Source organism: Cervus elaphus, chromosome 23 (genome assembly GCF_910594005.1).
Source record: "Cervus elaphus chromosome 23, mCerEla1.1, whole genome shotgun sequence".
NCBI lineage: Eukaryota > Metazoa > Chordata > Mammalia > Artiodactyla > Cervidae > Cervus > Cervus elaphus.
In genome coordinates this window covers 39718485-39735126 of record NC_057837.1, presented here as the reverse complement: position 1 = coordinate 39735126, position 16642 = coordinate 39718485, and the positions used below count along the sequence as shown (strand labels likewise).

At 43.0% G+C, this 16642-nt stretch overlaps 1 protein-coding gene across 1 annotated transcript in view; it reads right to left on the bottom strand.

Moving 5' to 3' along the window:
- CFAP61 (cilia and flagella associated protein 61) overlaps positions 1-16642 on the bottom strand; it is a 242944-nt gene that overhangs the window by 146821 nt on the left and 79481 nt on the right. Inside the window, exons 10-14 of the mRNA XM_043882897.1 lie at positions 16376-16447; positions 15214-15392; positions 13518-13557; positions 9568-9707; positions 517-643 (exon numbers count right to left, since the gene is read on the bottom strand). Of these exons, the coding sequence (XP_043738832.1) occupies positions 517-643; positions 9568-9707; positions 13518-13557; positions 15214-15392; positions 16376-16447 (558 nt within the window). The remainder of the gene's footprint in view (positions 1-516; positions 644-9567; positions 9708-13517; positions 13558-15213; positions 15393-16375; positions 16448-16642) is intronic.

The window sequence follows — 16642 nt, the reverse complement described above, 5'->3', positions numbered from 1 at the left end:
AAATGTATAATGTACTTACAGTAGTATAACGAGAGCCCCAAATTTGTCACACAGGATCTTCCCAGCCAATCTGATCCTTGGGGATGCAGCCAGCTCAACAAAAGCGTATGGACCAACCCATCATCCAGAGGGTGAAATGGGTGCTGCTGGGATGGGCACCAGGGACCCAAGGATCCTCTAACCGGACTCAGATGTGCCTATTCCAAGCACTGGGGTCTCATTTTCTTACATGTTGCCTAGATCAAGTTCAAATTTTCTATGCCTGAGATAAGGATTTAGGGCATATCTGATCAGCCCCCATGGGGCCACTAGTGAGAAAAACAGCCCCAAACTTCTTTAAACCTCAGTTTCCTTGTTCTTTTTATCTCCCTCCCCTCTCCCAACCCTACCTCTGTTGCTCCCCACCACCCAATTCTCTAACAAGGCCCGAGAAAACTTCGGGATGGAACCCACACGGCTCATAATGGTACCAAAGCATGGGGAAAGGAAGCCAATCTGGAAGTAGCAGGTACTTACAGGGTCCCTGCGAGCCTCGTTGTACTGCTTCAAATCCTCCAATATGCTTTTAGACGGCATGAGGGTGCTGACGAGCTTTTCAACACCAGGAGTGTCCGAGAGGGTAGCTAATCTTATTTTAATGGTCCTGGGTAAGAAGAGACACATTTTCTTTTTCAGCTTACAGTACTAAAATACATATTCTCCCTGTCCCCCAAATGGAGACAAGATTGTAACAGATCACACTTATATAAAATAATATCCAGTAAAATATTTTTATATAACATTGGGATTTAATTAAAAAGTAACTCTTCATTCTAGAAAACATTCATTTAAAAAGTGCAAAGAATAAGGTTAAAAGAAAACAACAACACCGACTGTAACCATTAACCAAACAACACAAAGTCAAATTTTAAATTTATTTCATTTAAAATGTTCAGCACCATGCTTTATGTCACATTTGCTTCATACATAAAACCAAATTCTTTGTCAAATTTATAAAGTATGTTAAGAAGTTAAGAACTTACACTGAACCCAGGCTGGCTTCATGAGTCTTAAATTTCTTAATAATTTGATCTTTGATTTCGTGTTTTTACGTGAAGTCTAGGAGGACAATGGAGCATGTTCAGGGCTTGATGCCTTGGCTGGCACGTGGTACCCACCTCGCCAGCTCCCACGATGGTTTCTCCTCCACCTCTGCCCTGTGATGGCTTCCATCCTCTGCCAGGGTGACAACTGGGTGCATCACTGGGGGAGCCCCACTTTGAGCAATCCTGCCCCCTCCTCGCTGGGGTCCTGGACATGGGCCTGGGGAGGATCAGCATCAATCTGTGCCCCTGGAGTCTCTAATCAGAGCAAGGTGGTGGCTGTCCGCACCCAGGGCAGGCAGTGCCACAGTGTGTTAGGCTGGCAACTCAGTGCAGAGCTCCAGCCCACCCCATACCTAGGTATGCAGGGCATCTGAGTGCCTGTTTGCCACGGGGTGGAGCTGTGGACCCACGCGAAGGGGAGGTGATGTTTCCACCTTAGGCTGGAGGCTGGGCCCTGCATACAATGTAGGGTTCATACAAGACACGCTCTCCAGTCATTAGGGGGTTATTAGTGTTATTATCAAATAGGACAAGGCTACTCCTCCTACAACTAATAAAGTAAAATACTCTAACCTTCTTTGCTTCCAACTGTAGTGAATATTTGTGCTTATGTTTTAATGTTTGCTTCCGTTCTATGGGCAAAGCAGCACATTTGTAAAGAACAATCTATATCTATAGTTAACTGATATAAAAATGATCAATTACTTTGTCTCTAAGTCGTGTCCAACTCTTTGTGACCCCGGGGACTGTAGCCCACCAGCCTCTTCTGTCCATGGAGTTTTCCAGGCAAGAACAGTGGAGTGGGTTGCCATTTCTTTCTCCAGGGGATCTTCCTGACCCAGGGATCAAACCCATGTCCCCTGCATCTCCTGCACTGGCAGGCAGATTCTTTACCACTGAGCCACCAGGGAAGCCCCAATCAATTGCTATCACCTGAACAATAGAATAATAATAAAATTGGGAAAAGAGTACATCAAGGCTGTATATCGTCACCCTGCTTATTTAACTTATATGCAGAGCACATCATGAGAAATGTGGGGCTGGATAAAGCACAAGATGGAATCAAGATTGCCAGGAGAAATATCAGTAACTTCAGATATGCAGATGACACCACCCTTATGGCAGAAACGGAAGAACTAAAGAGACTCTTGATGAAAGTGAAAGAGGAGAGTGAAAAAGTTGGCTTAAAGCTCAACATTCAGAAAATTAAAATCATGGCATCCAGTCCCATCACTTCATGGCAAATAGATGGGAAAACAATGGAAACAGTGACAAACTTTATTTTCTTGGGCTCCAAAATCACTGCAGATGATGACTGCAGCCATAAAATTAAAAGACACTTGCTCCTTGGAAGAAAAGTTATGACCAACCTAGACAGCATATTAGAAAGCTGAGCCATTACTTTGCCACCAAAGTCTGTCTAGCCAAAGCTATGGTTTTTGTAGTAGTCAAGTATGGATGTGAGAGCTGGACTATAAAGAAAGCTGAGCACTGAAGAATTGATGCTTTTGAACTGTGGTGTTGGAGAAGACTCTTGAGAGTCCCTTGGACAGCAAAGAGATCCAACCAGTCCATCCTGAAGGAAATCAGTCCTGAATATTCATTGGAAGGACTGATGCTGAAGTTGAAACTCCAATACTTTGGCCACCTGATGCGAAGAACTGACTCATCTGAAAAGACCCTGATGTTGAGAAAGATTGAAGGTTGGGGGAGAAGGGGATGACAGAGGATGAGATGGTTGGATGGCACCACCGATTCGATGGACATGAGTCTGAGTAAGCTCCAGGAGTTGGTGATGGACAGAGAAGCCTGGTATGCTGCAGTCCATGGGGTTGCGAAGAGTCAGACACGACTGAGCGACTGAACTGAACTGAATAATAGAAACAGCATGAGCAATTTTTAAGTGAAAGATAAGAACATGGTTCTCACATGGCCACCTTGTGCCAAAATCTAGTTCAGATGTTCCTACTTGTATCTCTCCACAAGTTTGGAATGAGGAGTTTCGGATCATCATTCTTTCATTACCAGCTCTGTGCTGGGTCTCTTCCTCTGTCCCACAACCAGGCACAGAACCGGGAAGGAGACCACACACCCAGCCCACCACCTGTTCTGCAGGTTACCTTGCACAACCTTCCCAGAAGTGAACACGTGCTCACACCAAGATGGTTTAGGTGTTTTCTCCTCAAGGGCTCACACATGGTTCTAGAGCTGCTTTGAATCAGAGAGGAGCTTAGCCATGGTTGTCCACCCATCCATGGGGCTTCCTCCAGCCATAGAAGAAGCAAGTTCTCCCAAGAGGGTCCTACATGGGGCCCCCTGGTTTCCTAACGCTTCCCTGCGGCCCTTCACCTCCCCAGGTCACTCTGCCCTCACACGTCCCGCCTCTGCTGAACTTGGATGTTCAGGAAATGTCACCTCTCCATGAAGAAATGATGTTATCCTTGCCCACTGGTTCCTTCTTGGATCTGGAAAGTTTTGTTTCACAAGAGATTTTGTTCTCCTGCTTTTGGTAGATTCTGGCCTCAAAGGTCAGATTTTATAGCATTTAATCAGACTGCATGCATAACAAAATAGAAAATCATACATAAAAGTAGAAGGAAAAAGATTTAACAGTTAATTTTTCAACTTCAAGTTCAATGAATGAATGGTTTTAGATACGTAGAAGTCAATGTATATGTCGTCACTCAGTCTTGCAGAATATAGGGTGGTTTTTTGACGCCAGTGAATTAGATGCCAGAAGAAAAAGTAATTTGAATCTTACTGCATTTCAAAGGAGTGATCTATGTAATAGAAACATAAAATAATTCGACAGCTATCAGCATTTCAGTTTAAACCAAAACAAAATGATAACCACAAAATAAAGTTTCTCTTGGCTTCTATTCAAGGAAGCTGGTTAAAAGCACCAGAAAGACTGATAGCCCTAAACCACTCTCAGTGACAACGTGGGCCTGAAACAGGTAGAATGGTGACGTGCTAGAAAAAGATGACCACCAGGCATGAGTGAGTCACCCATGGAAAAGCATATAAAGCAAAAACACTGAGGGAAGGAACCATTTAAAAGCCAACTCCTAAGGGCATTTTTATTTCCTGAGCAAAGTTGACAATAAGTAGTATGATTCAACTTAGAAGTCAATGTTTATTCATAGAAAATCATTTCTGGCACCAAATATATATATATACATATGTGTGTATATATATATATATATATATATATATATATATTTCAGTTGGATGAGTAAGTTTGAAAGTCTCCCAAATTTAAAAAAAAAAAAAGGCAAATTTCAGAAAAACATGCTTTGGAAGGGCAGGAAGATGGAATGAGCAGTTGGTTCATCCAAACGTGTGTCCTCTGGTCATGAATAAAGAAGAAAAGCCCATGCAATGGTGGCTCAGATGGTAAAAAATCCACCTGTAATGTGGGAGACCTGGGTTCGATCCCTGGGTCTGGAAGATCCCCTGGAGAAGGGAACGGCTACCCACTCCAGTGTTGTGGCCTGGACAGAGGAGCCTGGTGCGCTACAGTCCATGGGGTCGCAGAGTCAGACATGACTGAGCGACTTTCACACACACAACGGTGAAGGACAGGCAGGCGGAGGAAAGGAAAAGGGGTCCTCATACCATGCACTCCCCTCAGGTTATATAAGCAGGCACCGCTGAGATCACTCGGTGAAGGAGAGTGTTAAAAAGCGTTCAGTTTATGCACATTCCAAATGAAAGCTAACATAAATGCTGGAAAATGTCCTCTCAAAGACCAGTAGCCACAAATGAAACGAGAGGGGCCCCCTCATGGAATCTGTTGACAGAGAGGTGACACCGCTAACAACCGAGCGATTTGTCCCTGTGCTCAGCGGCATGGCCAGAGGGCAGGTGACAGACATAAATATAATTTCCCAAGGGAAGAGGAAGGCGATCCGGTGGGAGCCGAGGACAGAAGGTCATGAAATTTAGAGTAACCAAACTTAAGGGCAAGAACAATCCATCCCAGATGTCAAGAGAAGTGAAGCAAAAAATGGAAGAACACAGAGGTATTTAAAGCCACGGCTCAAAAAGTGGGGCAGTGGAGGGCAGTGGAGGGCCACAAGGCTGTTCCGCTGCCTCCTGCCCTCCGCCCCCACATGTCTCATGCCTCTTCATGTTCACCCTCATCACTGCCCAGTCCGTATCTTCCCTCTCCTCTTCCCTTCTATCTTCCTCCTCTACCTGGAATGCAGGTAGAATTTAAAGAATTAAAGATGTAGGTTTGCTCTAGAGAACAATGATCTGCTGCCATGGCCACAAGAGAGACATCCCCTGTTGGTGACACACACATGGGTTTTGAGGGACATCGCCCCCTACACGCAAGCACAGATTCCAAGCAGCAAGAGTCAGGAACAAGAGTAAAAGTGCAAAGGAGCCACAAGACTAACACACTGAGACCTGGGTGAGCAGTGGTGGGTGGGTTGTCAATGAAACTCAGAGCAACAAAGGAGAGTTCCCAAAGAGGACTCAGTGACAAAGATCATGATTTTCTAAGGACATGGAAACTATTTCCGCTTGAGAGTCTTTAACTTTTTCAGAAAATAACCCAGGTGCACACAATCTGCACCTTTATATGTAAGTGATTAGAACAAAGCAAACATGAAGCTGACATTGCAAATGGTTACAAAGAAGAACTAGGGCCCTGCTGCCACCAGGATTAATTTCCAGATGCATGTTGAAAGTCTCATTGCTTTAAAAAATTAAACTTAATTTTTAATAAAAGAAATATGTGTTCATAGTAAGGAAAGGAAGTGTATAAGAAAGGAACATGGCTATGAATTAAATAAGTAAGCAAGTAAGAGCAAGGTCACGACCACAGGCAGACCCAGGGCCCAGTTCTGACCGTATGTCATCTGGCTGCTGTCATCAGTGTGTTTATTCATGAGTAGCATCAGAAGTCATGAGAAAATGTCACCAATATGCTCTATGCAAGAATGCAGAGAGCGTAAAGAACATTCTAATAAAAGTTTTACTTGAGTCATAATAAAATTTAAAATCTCAGTGACACAAAATTAACTTCATTTTCTATTATGGACATAATGCATGCCTATAATTAAAAAAAAAAATCACACAGAAATAAACAACCCACTCTTAAAAAGGGCAGAAGATATGAACAGACGTCTCACCAAAGTAGATACACAGATTGCAGACAGCAAATGAAAAGATGCTCAACATCATAAATCAGTATGGAAATGCAAATTAAACCAAGATACCACAATATAGCCATTAGAATGGCAAAAATTCAGAACACTGACAAATGCCGGTGAGGACGTGAAGAAGCATTCATTGCAGGTAGGAATGCAAAATGGTGGAGGACTTTGGAAGACAAGGGGGTAGTTTCTTACAAAACTCAATATTCTTACCATACAATCTATGGTTGTGCTCCTTGGTTTATACCCAAATGAGTCAAAAACTTACGTCCACACAAAAACCTGCACACGAATGTTTGTAGTTGCCTTTGTAGTCTGTCTTATTCATAGTTGCCAAAACTTGGAAGCAACCAAGCGGTCTTTCAGTAGGTGAGAGGATAAATAAACTGTGGTCCATCCAGACAAAGGAATACCATTCAGGGCTAAAATGAATTGAGCTATCAAGCCATGAAAAGACATGGAGGAACTTGAAGATACTAATTACTAAATGAAAGAGGCTAATCTGTAAAGGCCAGACACTGTATGATTCCAGCCATGACATTCTGTGTGTGTGTTAGTTGCTCAGTTGTGTCCAATTCTTTGTGACCCCACAAACTGTAGCCCGCCAGGCTTCTCTGTTCATGAAATTCTCCAGACAAGAATACTGGAGTGGATTGCCGTTCCCTTCTCCAGAGGATCTTCCCAACCCAGGGATCAAACCCTGGTCTCCTGCATTGCAGGCAGGTTCTTTACCGTTTGAGCTACAGTGAACAAAACTATGGAAATGGTGATAAGGCCAGTGGCTGACAGAGATGGTGGGGAAGGAGAGAGAGATGAACAGGTGGAGTACACGGGAGTTTTAGAAACTACTCTGTATGAAATTATAATGGAGGACATGTCATTATACATTTGACCTGACCCATCAGCAGTGGCCACGGGACTGGAAAAGGTCAGTTCTCATTCCAATCCCAAAGAATGTTCAAACTACCGCACAGTTGCACTCATCTCACACACTAGCAACGTAATGCTCAAAATTCTTCAGGCCAGGCTTCAACTGTGAACTTCCAGATGTTCAAGCTGGATTTAGAAAAGGCAGAGGAACCAGGGATCAAATTTCCAACATCCACTGGATCAAAGAAGAAGCAAGAGAATTTCAGAAAAATATGTACTTCTGCTTCATTGACTATGCTAAAGCCTTTCGCTGTGTGGATCACAATAAACTGAAAAATTATTAAAAAGATGGGAATACCAGACCACCGTACCTGTCTCCTGAGAAATCTGTATGAAGGTCAAGAAGCAACAGTTAGAACTGGACATGGAATAACAGATTGGTTCCGATTTGGGAAAGGAGTATGTCAAGGCTATATATTGTGACCCTACTTATTTAACTTATGTGCAGAGTACATCATGTGAAATGCTGGGCTGAATGAAGCACAAGCTGGAATCAAGATTGCCAGGAGAAATATCAATAACATTAGATATGCAGATGATACCACCCTTATGGCAGAAATTAAAGAGGAACTGAAGAGCCTCTTGATGAAAGTGAAAGAGGAGAGTGGAAAAAGCTGGCTTAAAACTCAACATTCAGAAAACGAAGATCATGGCATCTGGTCCCATCACTTCATGGCAAATAGATGGGGAAACAAGGGAAACAGTGAGACTTTATTCTCCTGGGCTCCAAAATCACTGCAGATGGTGACTGTGGCCATGAAATTAAAAGATGCTTGCTCCTTGGAAGGAAAGTTATGACCAACCTAGACAGCTTATTAAAAAGCAGTGACATTACTTTGCCAACAAAAGTCTGTCTAGTCAAAGCTATGGTTTTTCCAATAGTTATGTATGGATATGAGAGTTGGACCATAAAGAAAGCTGAGTGCCAAGGAACTGATGCTTTTGAACTGTGGTGTTGGAGAAGACTCTTGAGAGTCCCTTGGACTGCAAGGAGATCCAACCAGTCCAACCTAAAGGATATCAGTCATGAATATTCATTGGAAGGGCTGATGCTAAAGCTGAAGCTCCAATAATCTGGCTACCTGATGTGAGGGACTTGGGAAATACTCCGTCAGGAAAGATTGAAGGCAGGAGAAGAAGGGAATGACAGAGGATGAGGTGGCTGGATGGCATCACCGACTCGATGGACGTGAGTTTGAGCAAGCTCCAGGAGTTGGTGATGGACAGAGAAGCCTGGCGTGCTGCTGTCCATGAGGTCACAAAGAGTTAGACACAACAGAGTGACTGAACTGAATTGAACTGATAGAAGGTGTAACTGATGAGCAAGCCTTCATGTAAACTTCATGTGGACTCTGGTTGATGATGGTGAGTCCCTATAGGTTCATCATTGGTACAAATGGTGCTATGAGCCTAAAACTGCTCTAGAAAATAAAATTTATTAATGAAAAAAATCAAACAGAGCCCACAGATATAAAGCAAGGAATACATTGCCATGTACACCCCCACATCCCCGTCTTGCTTCCCAAAGGCACATAAGGTTAATAAAGTCCTGTGGACTTTTCTAGAATGTCTCTTATGTATATACAATTAAAAACAAATCTTGATTTTTTTCTTGCATGTTCTAAAAAGACCTTCCCTATCCTGAGACATAGTAAGGATCAGTCTGCCCTCACACTCCTCGTGGGCTTCCTCTGACCAGGTTGATTCTTCTAGTGACATGTCTCCGTGGTCCCACAGACCCACGGCTGGTACCCCCATCACAGCTGCAGGTTTACTTTTACTTGAGTGTTTATGAGCTTTGAAAGGACAGAGGACACATCAGTAGGTTGCTCATTGCTGTATTCTCAGAATCTGGCCCGGAACCTAGCACTGTAGACACAGTTTCTAATTTGGACCTATTGCAATATTTACACTGAACTCTTCAATCATGTGGGAATTTATTTTACTGGAGAATATGAAGAATATTTCTGTTCTTGTTTTACCCCATCACTTACAGAATCATTCTTTCTTTTCCCACCACTGGGACACAAATGCCATCATATACATTCATCTACATACCTTTAAACACACACACACATTCAATTTTTACTCTCTTGGGGTCTGTGGTGGGACTCTTTCTTGTGTTACCTTGCTCTACCCATGGAAATGGTCAAATGACATTGTTTTGATTATCTTGGAGTTGGATTATGCTTTAATATCTAACTGGACTAGTAATTTGTCACTATGACTCTTTCCCTAGATTGGTAAAAATCACTTGATGAAGCCCTCCATCAAGACAACAGTTTTAAAGATAAGTTATTAAATGAAAATGGCAGGGAGTTCCTGCTTCATTCTCCTTTTGTAACTTCATAGACTGTCTTTTGGCCCACTGAGCATCCGCTTACTTGAGCAACCCCGCCCGATGGAAGACATACAGGTCCTGGTCTAGGGTGCAGTTGTTGAAGGGAACCACCTTCACGAAGCTCTGGATGAGGACAAACTCAGGGGTGAGATGCGGCACAGAAATGATGCAGAAGTCCTTGTCCTGATGTGATTGGAAATCAGAACTCATTAATCACTAAACAAATTCCTGCTGTAAAATACTAAAGAAAAGAGGAGTAAAATGTGTGAAGGAGACGGTATTCAAGTTCAACATTCCTATCATTTGGAAAATAATCAGAAAATTCAGGGAGATAAACAACTGTAAGAATACGGAGAAAATTTCTGGCGTTTGACTGAAACCTAAATAAAAGAATATTGTGAACAACGGAAGCCATTTGGTACAGCTGTTTTTTTGGAAGTAGCGTTTTAAACTTGCGTTTGCAAATTCACTTGTATCCAGGAGTGAATAAAGCAGTGCACTGTCATGGCAAAAGCCTGGGTTTACCAAGTGATGCTGTGCTAGTCGTGGTCCCCGCCTCTATGAGGTGAGAGGGTGGTGCTCAGACCTTTTCAGCTCAAAAGTCCTGTGATTACACAGGAACGGATGTCTGTATTGTATCAGGATGTGATCTTACTTGGGTGATGAAATCTAAGGGCAGGTTCACCTGGGCAGTGAGATCTGTGTGTCCTGACCTGTGTCTGCACTATCCAATATGCTGGCCAGGAGCTGCTTCTGGCCACCGAGCATTTGGAACCTGGCTAGTGTGATGGGGGAACCCAATTGTTACTTTTATTTCATTTTGATTAATCTAAATTTAAGTTTCAAAACTGATACTTGGGAACCCTCCTATATTGTTGGTGGGAATGTACACTGAGGCAGCCACCATGGAGAGCAGGATGAAGGTTCTTCAAAAAATTAAAAATAGAACTACTGTATGACCCAGCAATCCCACTCCTGGAGAAAACTACACCTCAAAAAGGTACATGCACCCCAGTGTTCACAACAGCACTATTCACAATAGCCAGGACATGGAAGCAACCTAAATGTCCATCGACAGATGAATGGACAAGATGTGTGTATATATGTATACACACACTCACACACACACACACACACACACACATGATGGAATATTACTCAGCCATAAAAAATGAAATAATGCCATTTGCAGTTACATGGTTGGACCTAGATATTATCATACTAAGTGAAGTAAGACAGAGAAAGGCAAATACCATATAATCACATACATGTGGAATCTAAAAAAAAAGATACAAATGAACTTATTTATAAAAAGAAACAGACTCACAGACATAGAAAACAAGCTTATGGTTGCAAAGGGGAGGGGGAGTGGGGAATGTATGGAGTAGGAGTTTGGGGTCAGTAGACACAAACTATTACATATCAAATAGATAAGCAACAAGGTCCTACAGTATAGCACAGGGAACTACATTCCATATCCTTTAATAAAGCATAATGGTAAAGAAAAAAATAATAAAATAAAAGCTCAGTTATTGGAAAAGTTGCATGTCTGTTTAGAACAACTGGGTATATGAATCTATTCATTCAACTATAAATCTTAGGAAACCTCAAAGCAGATCAAGGAGTTCTGATGACAAGTATAAATTTTAGGAATTCTAAAAGCAGATCAGGGATTTCAGATGACAATTTAGCGCTTGTACTGCAATGTACCCTAAGTGTAAAATACACACTGGATTTTAAAAACTGAGAAAAGGGATGTTCAAGATCCCCTTAATAATTTTTCATACTGATTACATATTGAAATGATTAATTTTTGGACATAGTACATTGAGTAAAATACATTATTAAAGTTGATGTCACCTGTGTCTTTTTTAGCTTTTTTTTTCTTAGTAATGTGTCTACTGGACATAAAGGACAGACCTGCGGACACAGCAGGGGAAGGAGAAGGTGGACGAATTGAGAGAGTAGCGTTGAAACATATACATTACTCTATGTAAAATTAGACAGCCAGTGGAAATTTGCTGTATGCTTCAGGGAGCTCAAATCCGGTGCTCTGTGACAACACAGAGCAGGGGGCTGGAGTGGGGGGCGGGGAGGGAGGTCCATGAGGGAGGGGCATACACACAGCCATTGCTGATTCATGTGGATGTATGGCAGAAACCAACACAATACAGTAAAGCAATTAGCCTCCAATTAAAAATAAATAAATTTAAATTTAAAAAAAGGAAAAAAAAAACAATAATGTATCTGCTGGAACATTTGGAACTTGGTGTCTACGGGACAGTGCTGCTGTGGACCGTCTCTGCTCCACATGTCCCCCGAGACCCTCTGCCAGGCGCCTGCAGAGCAGCTTGCTCTTCCCAGAGCTAATTTGTCCCTGTGGGATCTCGCCTTCTGCTGAACCCTGTGAAGGCATTGCCTGAGCTAATCCAAGACCCTGGAGACACACGTGCAACTCAAAGGAGTGTCACTCTCTGACCTTATCCTCCTTCTTTCTAGCAAAATAACAGCTCCTTCTTGAGTCAAGAAGGGAAGACTCACAAGGGAACTTGTGAGTCAAGTTGTCGAAATACTCTAGCTGAAAAGAAGGACTGAGTGCCATGTCCCAGGGGCTTCCTCTGGGAGGAGGAGACACTAATGAGTTGCTTCATTGTGCATGGGAAGGATTAAGGATGAAGTAATGATGATATTTTGCTCCTGTCTCCTGTATCCTGAAATAATTAAAAAGTAAACATGTTGGACTTCCCTGGCTGTCCAGTAGTCAAGATCCCACAGGGGTCCACTGTAGTGGGTGTGAGTTTGATCCCTGGCGAGGGAACTAAGATCCCACATGCCACCTGGAACAGCCAAAAAATAAATAAATAAAAAGTAAACATGTCTTTTATGGTTTTAAAGCCAGCATTGCTTTTGTCACAATACTGGAGATCTGTCTTTGCATGAACTTTAAAATAGCAATGAAGTGAACTTAGTGAATTTACTTTGGGGCATCTCTGAGGGAAGCCAGCTTTGCAAATCCTCTCTCAGGGTCACTACAGTGGTTTCCGAGTTTCAAAATGCCTTAAAATTCATTCAAAAAAATTATGATGGAGAACATCAGTGCCAAGGCTTCATGATCTTAACAAAATGAGGAGATACAATCTGTGATCACATAGCTTTCACGCAACAGAATTAAAGCCTCTTTGGCTTTATAGCCTCAGTATAAAGAGAATCAAGGAAAAATAAAACAATAGACATCTTGCCTATATTAGCTGACTGAAGAAGTGTGGTTGTTGACCTGACTTAACTGACAGGCAAGCCATGAAAAAAAGCCATAAAAATTCAATGGAGGAACCTACATTGTCTTCCTTCCCTCCTTTCTTCCCTCCAATAAGGTAACAAGAGGTTGGTCAGAATTTCTATCCCTTGACAACTGTGAAACAAAAATGGAAGCGGCAGCCCAGACACCCTAAGATAGAGAATCTTGTTTGCACTTGGGTGTCTCCTTGGGGCCATCCACCAACCAACAGTAGAGGGTCAAGCAGCTCCCACATGTCAGGCGATGCCAACCAGAAGATCAACCTCAAGTTCCCACCTTCTTACCCTCAGAAACTCAGTATACTGGTGTCAGAATTCTCTGAGCCAACACAAACTATAAGGAAATACAAAAGACTAACTTCACTGTAACTCCTGACATTTTCAGATGCTCCCAGCATTCTGCCCATGATTTGATTCTATTGATAACAAAACACCAGAGAAATACTCTCTAAAAGAAGTTATGCATTGAAAGAATACTAAAACAGCATGACTGAAAAATTATTGAGAATGACAATATTTCCTACTTTGAAGAGTTCATGATGTATTATTCAACCTTTTTTTTTTTTCAGAACAGAGAAGTGGTCCCACCTCAATATTCATATCAGATATGTTTGGATAATGAGTATGGTATCTTACTTCTCTATAACTTTTCTAGCTTATAAAACCAACTATATTACTCAAAATTCAACATGTACTTACACGGAAAAGATGGAAAACAAAATTCATAAAGTCCAGTGACCTGTAAACAGACAATAAGAACTGTCACTGACCTCCAAGCAAATGCAGCACCCGTGTACCTTCCAAGAGATGTATGGCTCTCACCCCCTTAGGCAAGGATTAGCCAATCACTATTCAGAATGTGTCGAGCTGAACAGTAATCAACTGCAGAAGTCAGAAGCTTCAAATGTCAGTAATAAAGCATTTGCCTATATTCAAGGTACTATTATGGCAATTAATAGTCTCTACACATTCAAAAAGCAAGACTGTCCTTTTGTGAACAGGATCCCTCCCTTCCTTTCTGGAGGAGCTGTGGGGAGACGTGGGCATATTCTAAGCTACTCTGATCTTTTTCTCTTTTATATGCAAAAGCTTTTCTGACCAGTGGCAGATGCCTATTTGCAGGCGAACCATAATGGGTCATCGAATTGCTGTTTGAAAATTCAAAAAGCACATTTCTTATCTTATCATGAGCAAGGGGAAACAAATATACGCAACAGATCTAGAGGGATTTTTTACAGGCTTTTTAGATGTCTGTAATATAGTTAGAATAAAAAGGCTTCCCTTTTTAATCTTTCAGTTGAATTGCAATTTCAAGGAAATTGAAAACTCTAGAGGAAAAAATGTCCAAGTTAAAGCATGGTTCTAAGCAAGGCTGGGAGAATGGGATGTAATTAAACACACCCTCCAAGAAGGGAGAAGCTAGTGGCACTCTTGGTCATCTCAAAAATACTCCAAAACCTTCCAGTCTATGAAAATGTGCCAATCTTTCCTTCTTCAACACTGTTCTGTGAACAGAATGTCGAGTGGGTGGGCACCCCAAAGGGGATATGGACTCTCAGGTATGGAAGGCAGGGGCCCATATCCAGACTTCAGGGGGCAGCAAGCAGTGGACACGGGAGTGTCTGCCCAGCACCAGGCCTCCTCCTTCCAGCAGCCAGCCTGGGTTGTTGTCTGGTGTCCCATTAACCCCATCACAGATTGAGACTCCAGCCCCCAGTCAGTGGGGAGCATGAGGAAACTGACAAAGCTGTCCTCACGTACTGGCCCCAGCCATCAGCTTAGGAAAGAGCACACAGTCCAACCAGGCCCAATGGAACTTCGAGAGCTGGGCCCAAACCACACTGTCCTCCTCACTGGCTCTAGTGCAAAGCTGAGGCCACTTCTTGTAGCCCCAGGTGGGGACACTCCTCTGAAGATGGGACCGGCAGAGGCGAAGGGTAGAGAGAAGCTTGGTCTGTGATTGGGTTATCCAAATCCCAGGTCAAGTCACACCGAAAATCAGTCCTTCCAGTGGATTATGCTTTCTTCTATGCGGCAGTTTTTGTTCATGTTTCCAAAGCCAGTTTCAGTTGGATTTTCTATCACTTGCAACTAAAAGATCCTAGGCAATCTAAACCCAAGTCTCCCCAGAATGCTAACTCTAGAGAATGAGGAGCAGCATGTGGCTTGGGAAGGTATGATCTCGCAGACCCTGGGCAGCCTGGAATTTCATGGGCTGGAGTCTGAAAATGGGGCCTAGGAATCTGTACTTAAAAAAAAAAAAAAAAAAAACTCCCCAGAAATGAGGATGGGAAGCCAGGCTTGGAAACCCCTGACTCTGTGAGATGAAAGTACGGGGCCAGCAAGGCCAGGAGAAGCTCTTCCCACGGCAGACGAGCTGGGGACCAAGACTTGCCTTGCTTCGTACTTCTCGTCGATAAAAAACAGCTGGATGCAGAAGGCAGTGGAGGCGCCCCTGTAGACAGGGCGGAAACTGCTGGTGTCCTCGGGCAGAGACAGGGACAATGAGCTCCTATGGCTGATGTAGTAACCCATGTAAACCATACTGCTCACTTGACTGAGTTTTTCTGAGTCCTGCAACAAGGAGAGAGGACAAACCCAACTGGGAAACCCATTCATTCTCTGCAACTTAAGGGACTAGTGGTTGCCTCGTCTCTACATGACACTGTTCCTGGGACAGACGTGACTGCCTCACCTGAGACGAACCATCCTGAGCCAGGCCCGGCTTTAAGGAGATGTTCTTAGTGAGATCTCTAAACTCGTAAGGATGGGAACCAGTTTTCCTGGGAAGGTCAGAAAATGAATGGTCTTGGTTGGCTTTTGATACAGGCTCCATGTTTTAACTGCATCATTGAGGAAACGTTGAAAGTGAAAGTGTCAATGTATGACAAAAACCACTACAATATTGTAAAGTAATTAGCCTCCAACTAATAAAAATAAATGAAAATAATAATAATAATAAAAAAAATTAAAAAAAAAAATAAAGTGAAAGTGTCAGTCACTAAGTCATGTCCAACTCTTCGAGACCCCATGGACTGTAGTCCACCAGGATCCATGGAATTCTTCAGGAATTCTCCATTCCCTTCTCCAGGGGATCTTCCCAACCCAGGGACCAAACCTGGGTCTCCTGCATGGCAGGGAGATTCTTTTAACAGCTGAGCCACCAGAGAAGCCCCTTGTGTGAATAGTATAATAAAAATTAGAATCAGTATTAGCACTAAAAACTTATAAAGAAAATCAGGAGCCTCCTCTCTAGAAAATGGGAAGAGGAGATAGAGTCTATCTACTGAAATGGTTGCAAATTATCAAAGTAGAAAGTGTAACTTCTAGGACCGAGCTGTGTGAGGGGGACAGAATAAAAGGCTTAATCTCAGTGGAATAACGGTCATCAAGGGTGACCTGTAGAGCAGGTCCTAAGGAAGGAGGCAGCTCTGAACTGGGAGAGGGAGGCAGGAGGCCTGGGGAGGACAGGGCATAGGAGTGCAGGTGGAGAAGAGTGAGCTGCATGGGGGTGGGGAGGGGAGCACCAACCACTCCAGTGCCCTCAAAAGCCTTACCTCCACTTCACTAGTGTTCTCACTTATGACTGGTGACAAAGCCTCCTCCACTGTGGCTTCTGCACCTTTTCTCTACAAATGACAAAGGCAAGATGTGAGAATTAATCACTACCCGCAGTGGCTCAGAGCCCGAGTTCTGGTCAAATTCTGGCCTCACTGCTTACCAGCCACATGACTTTCACAAAGTGAGCGAGTTTCCTCTTTCATACAAAGCGGCTAGGAGCACCACCTGCCTCGTCTGATTGTCTGAGGATACAGTCAGGACAT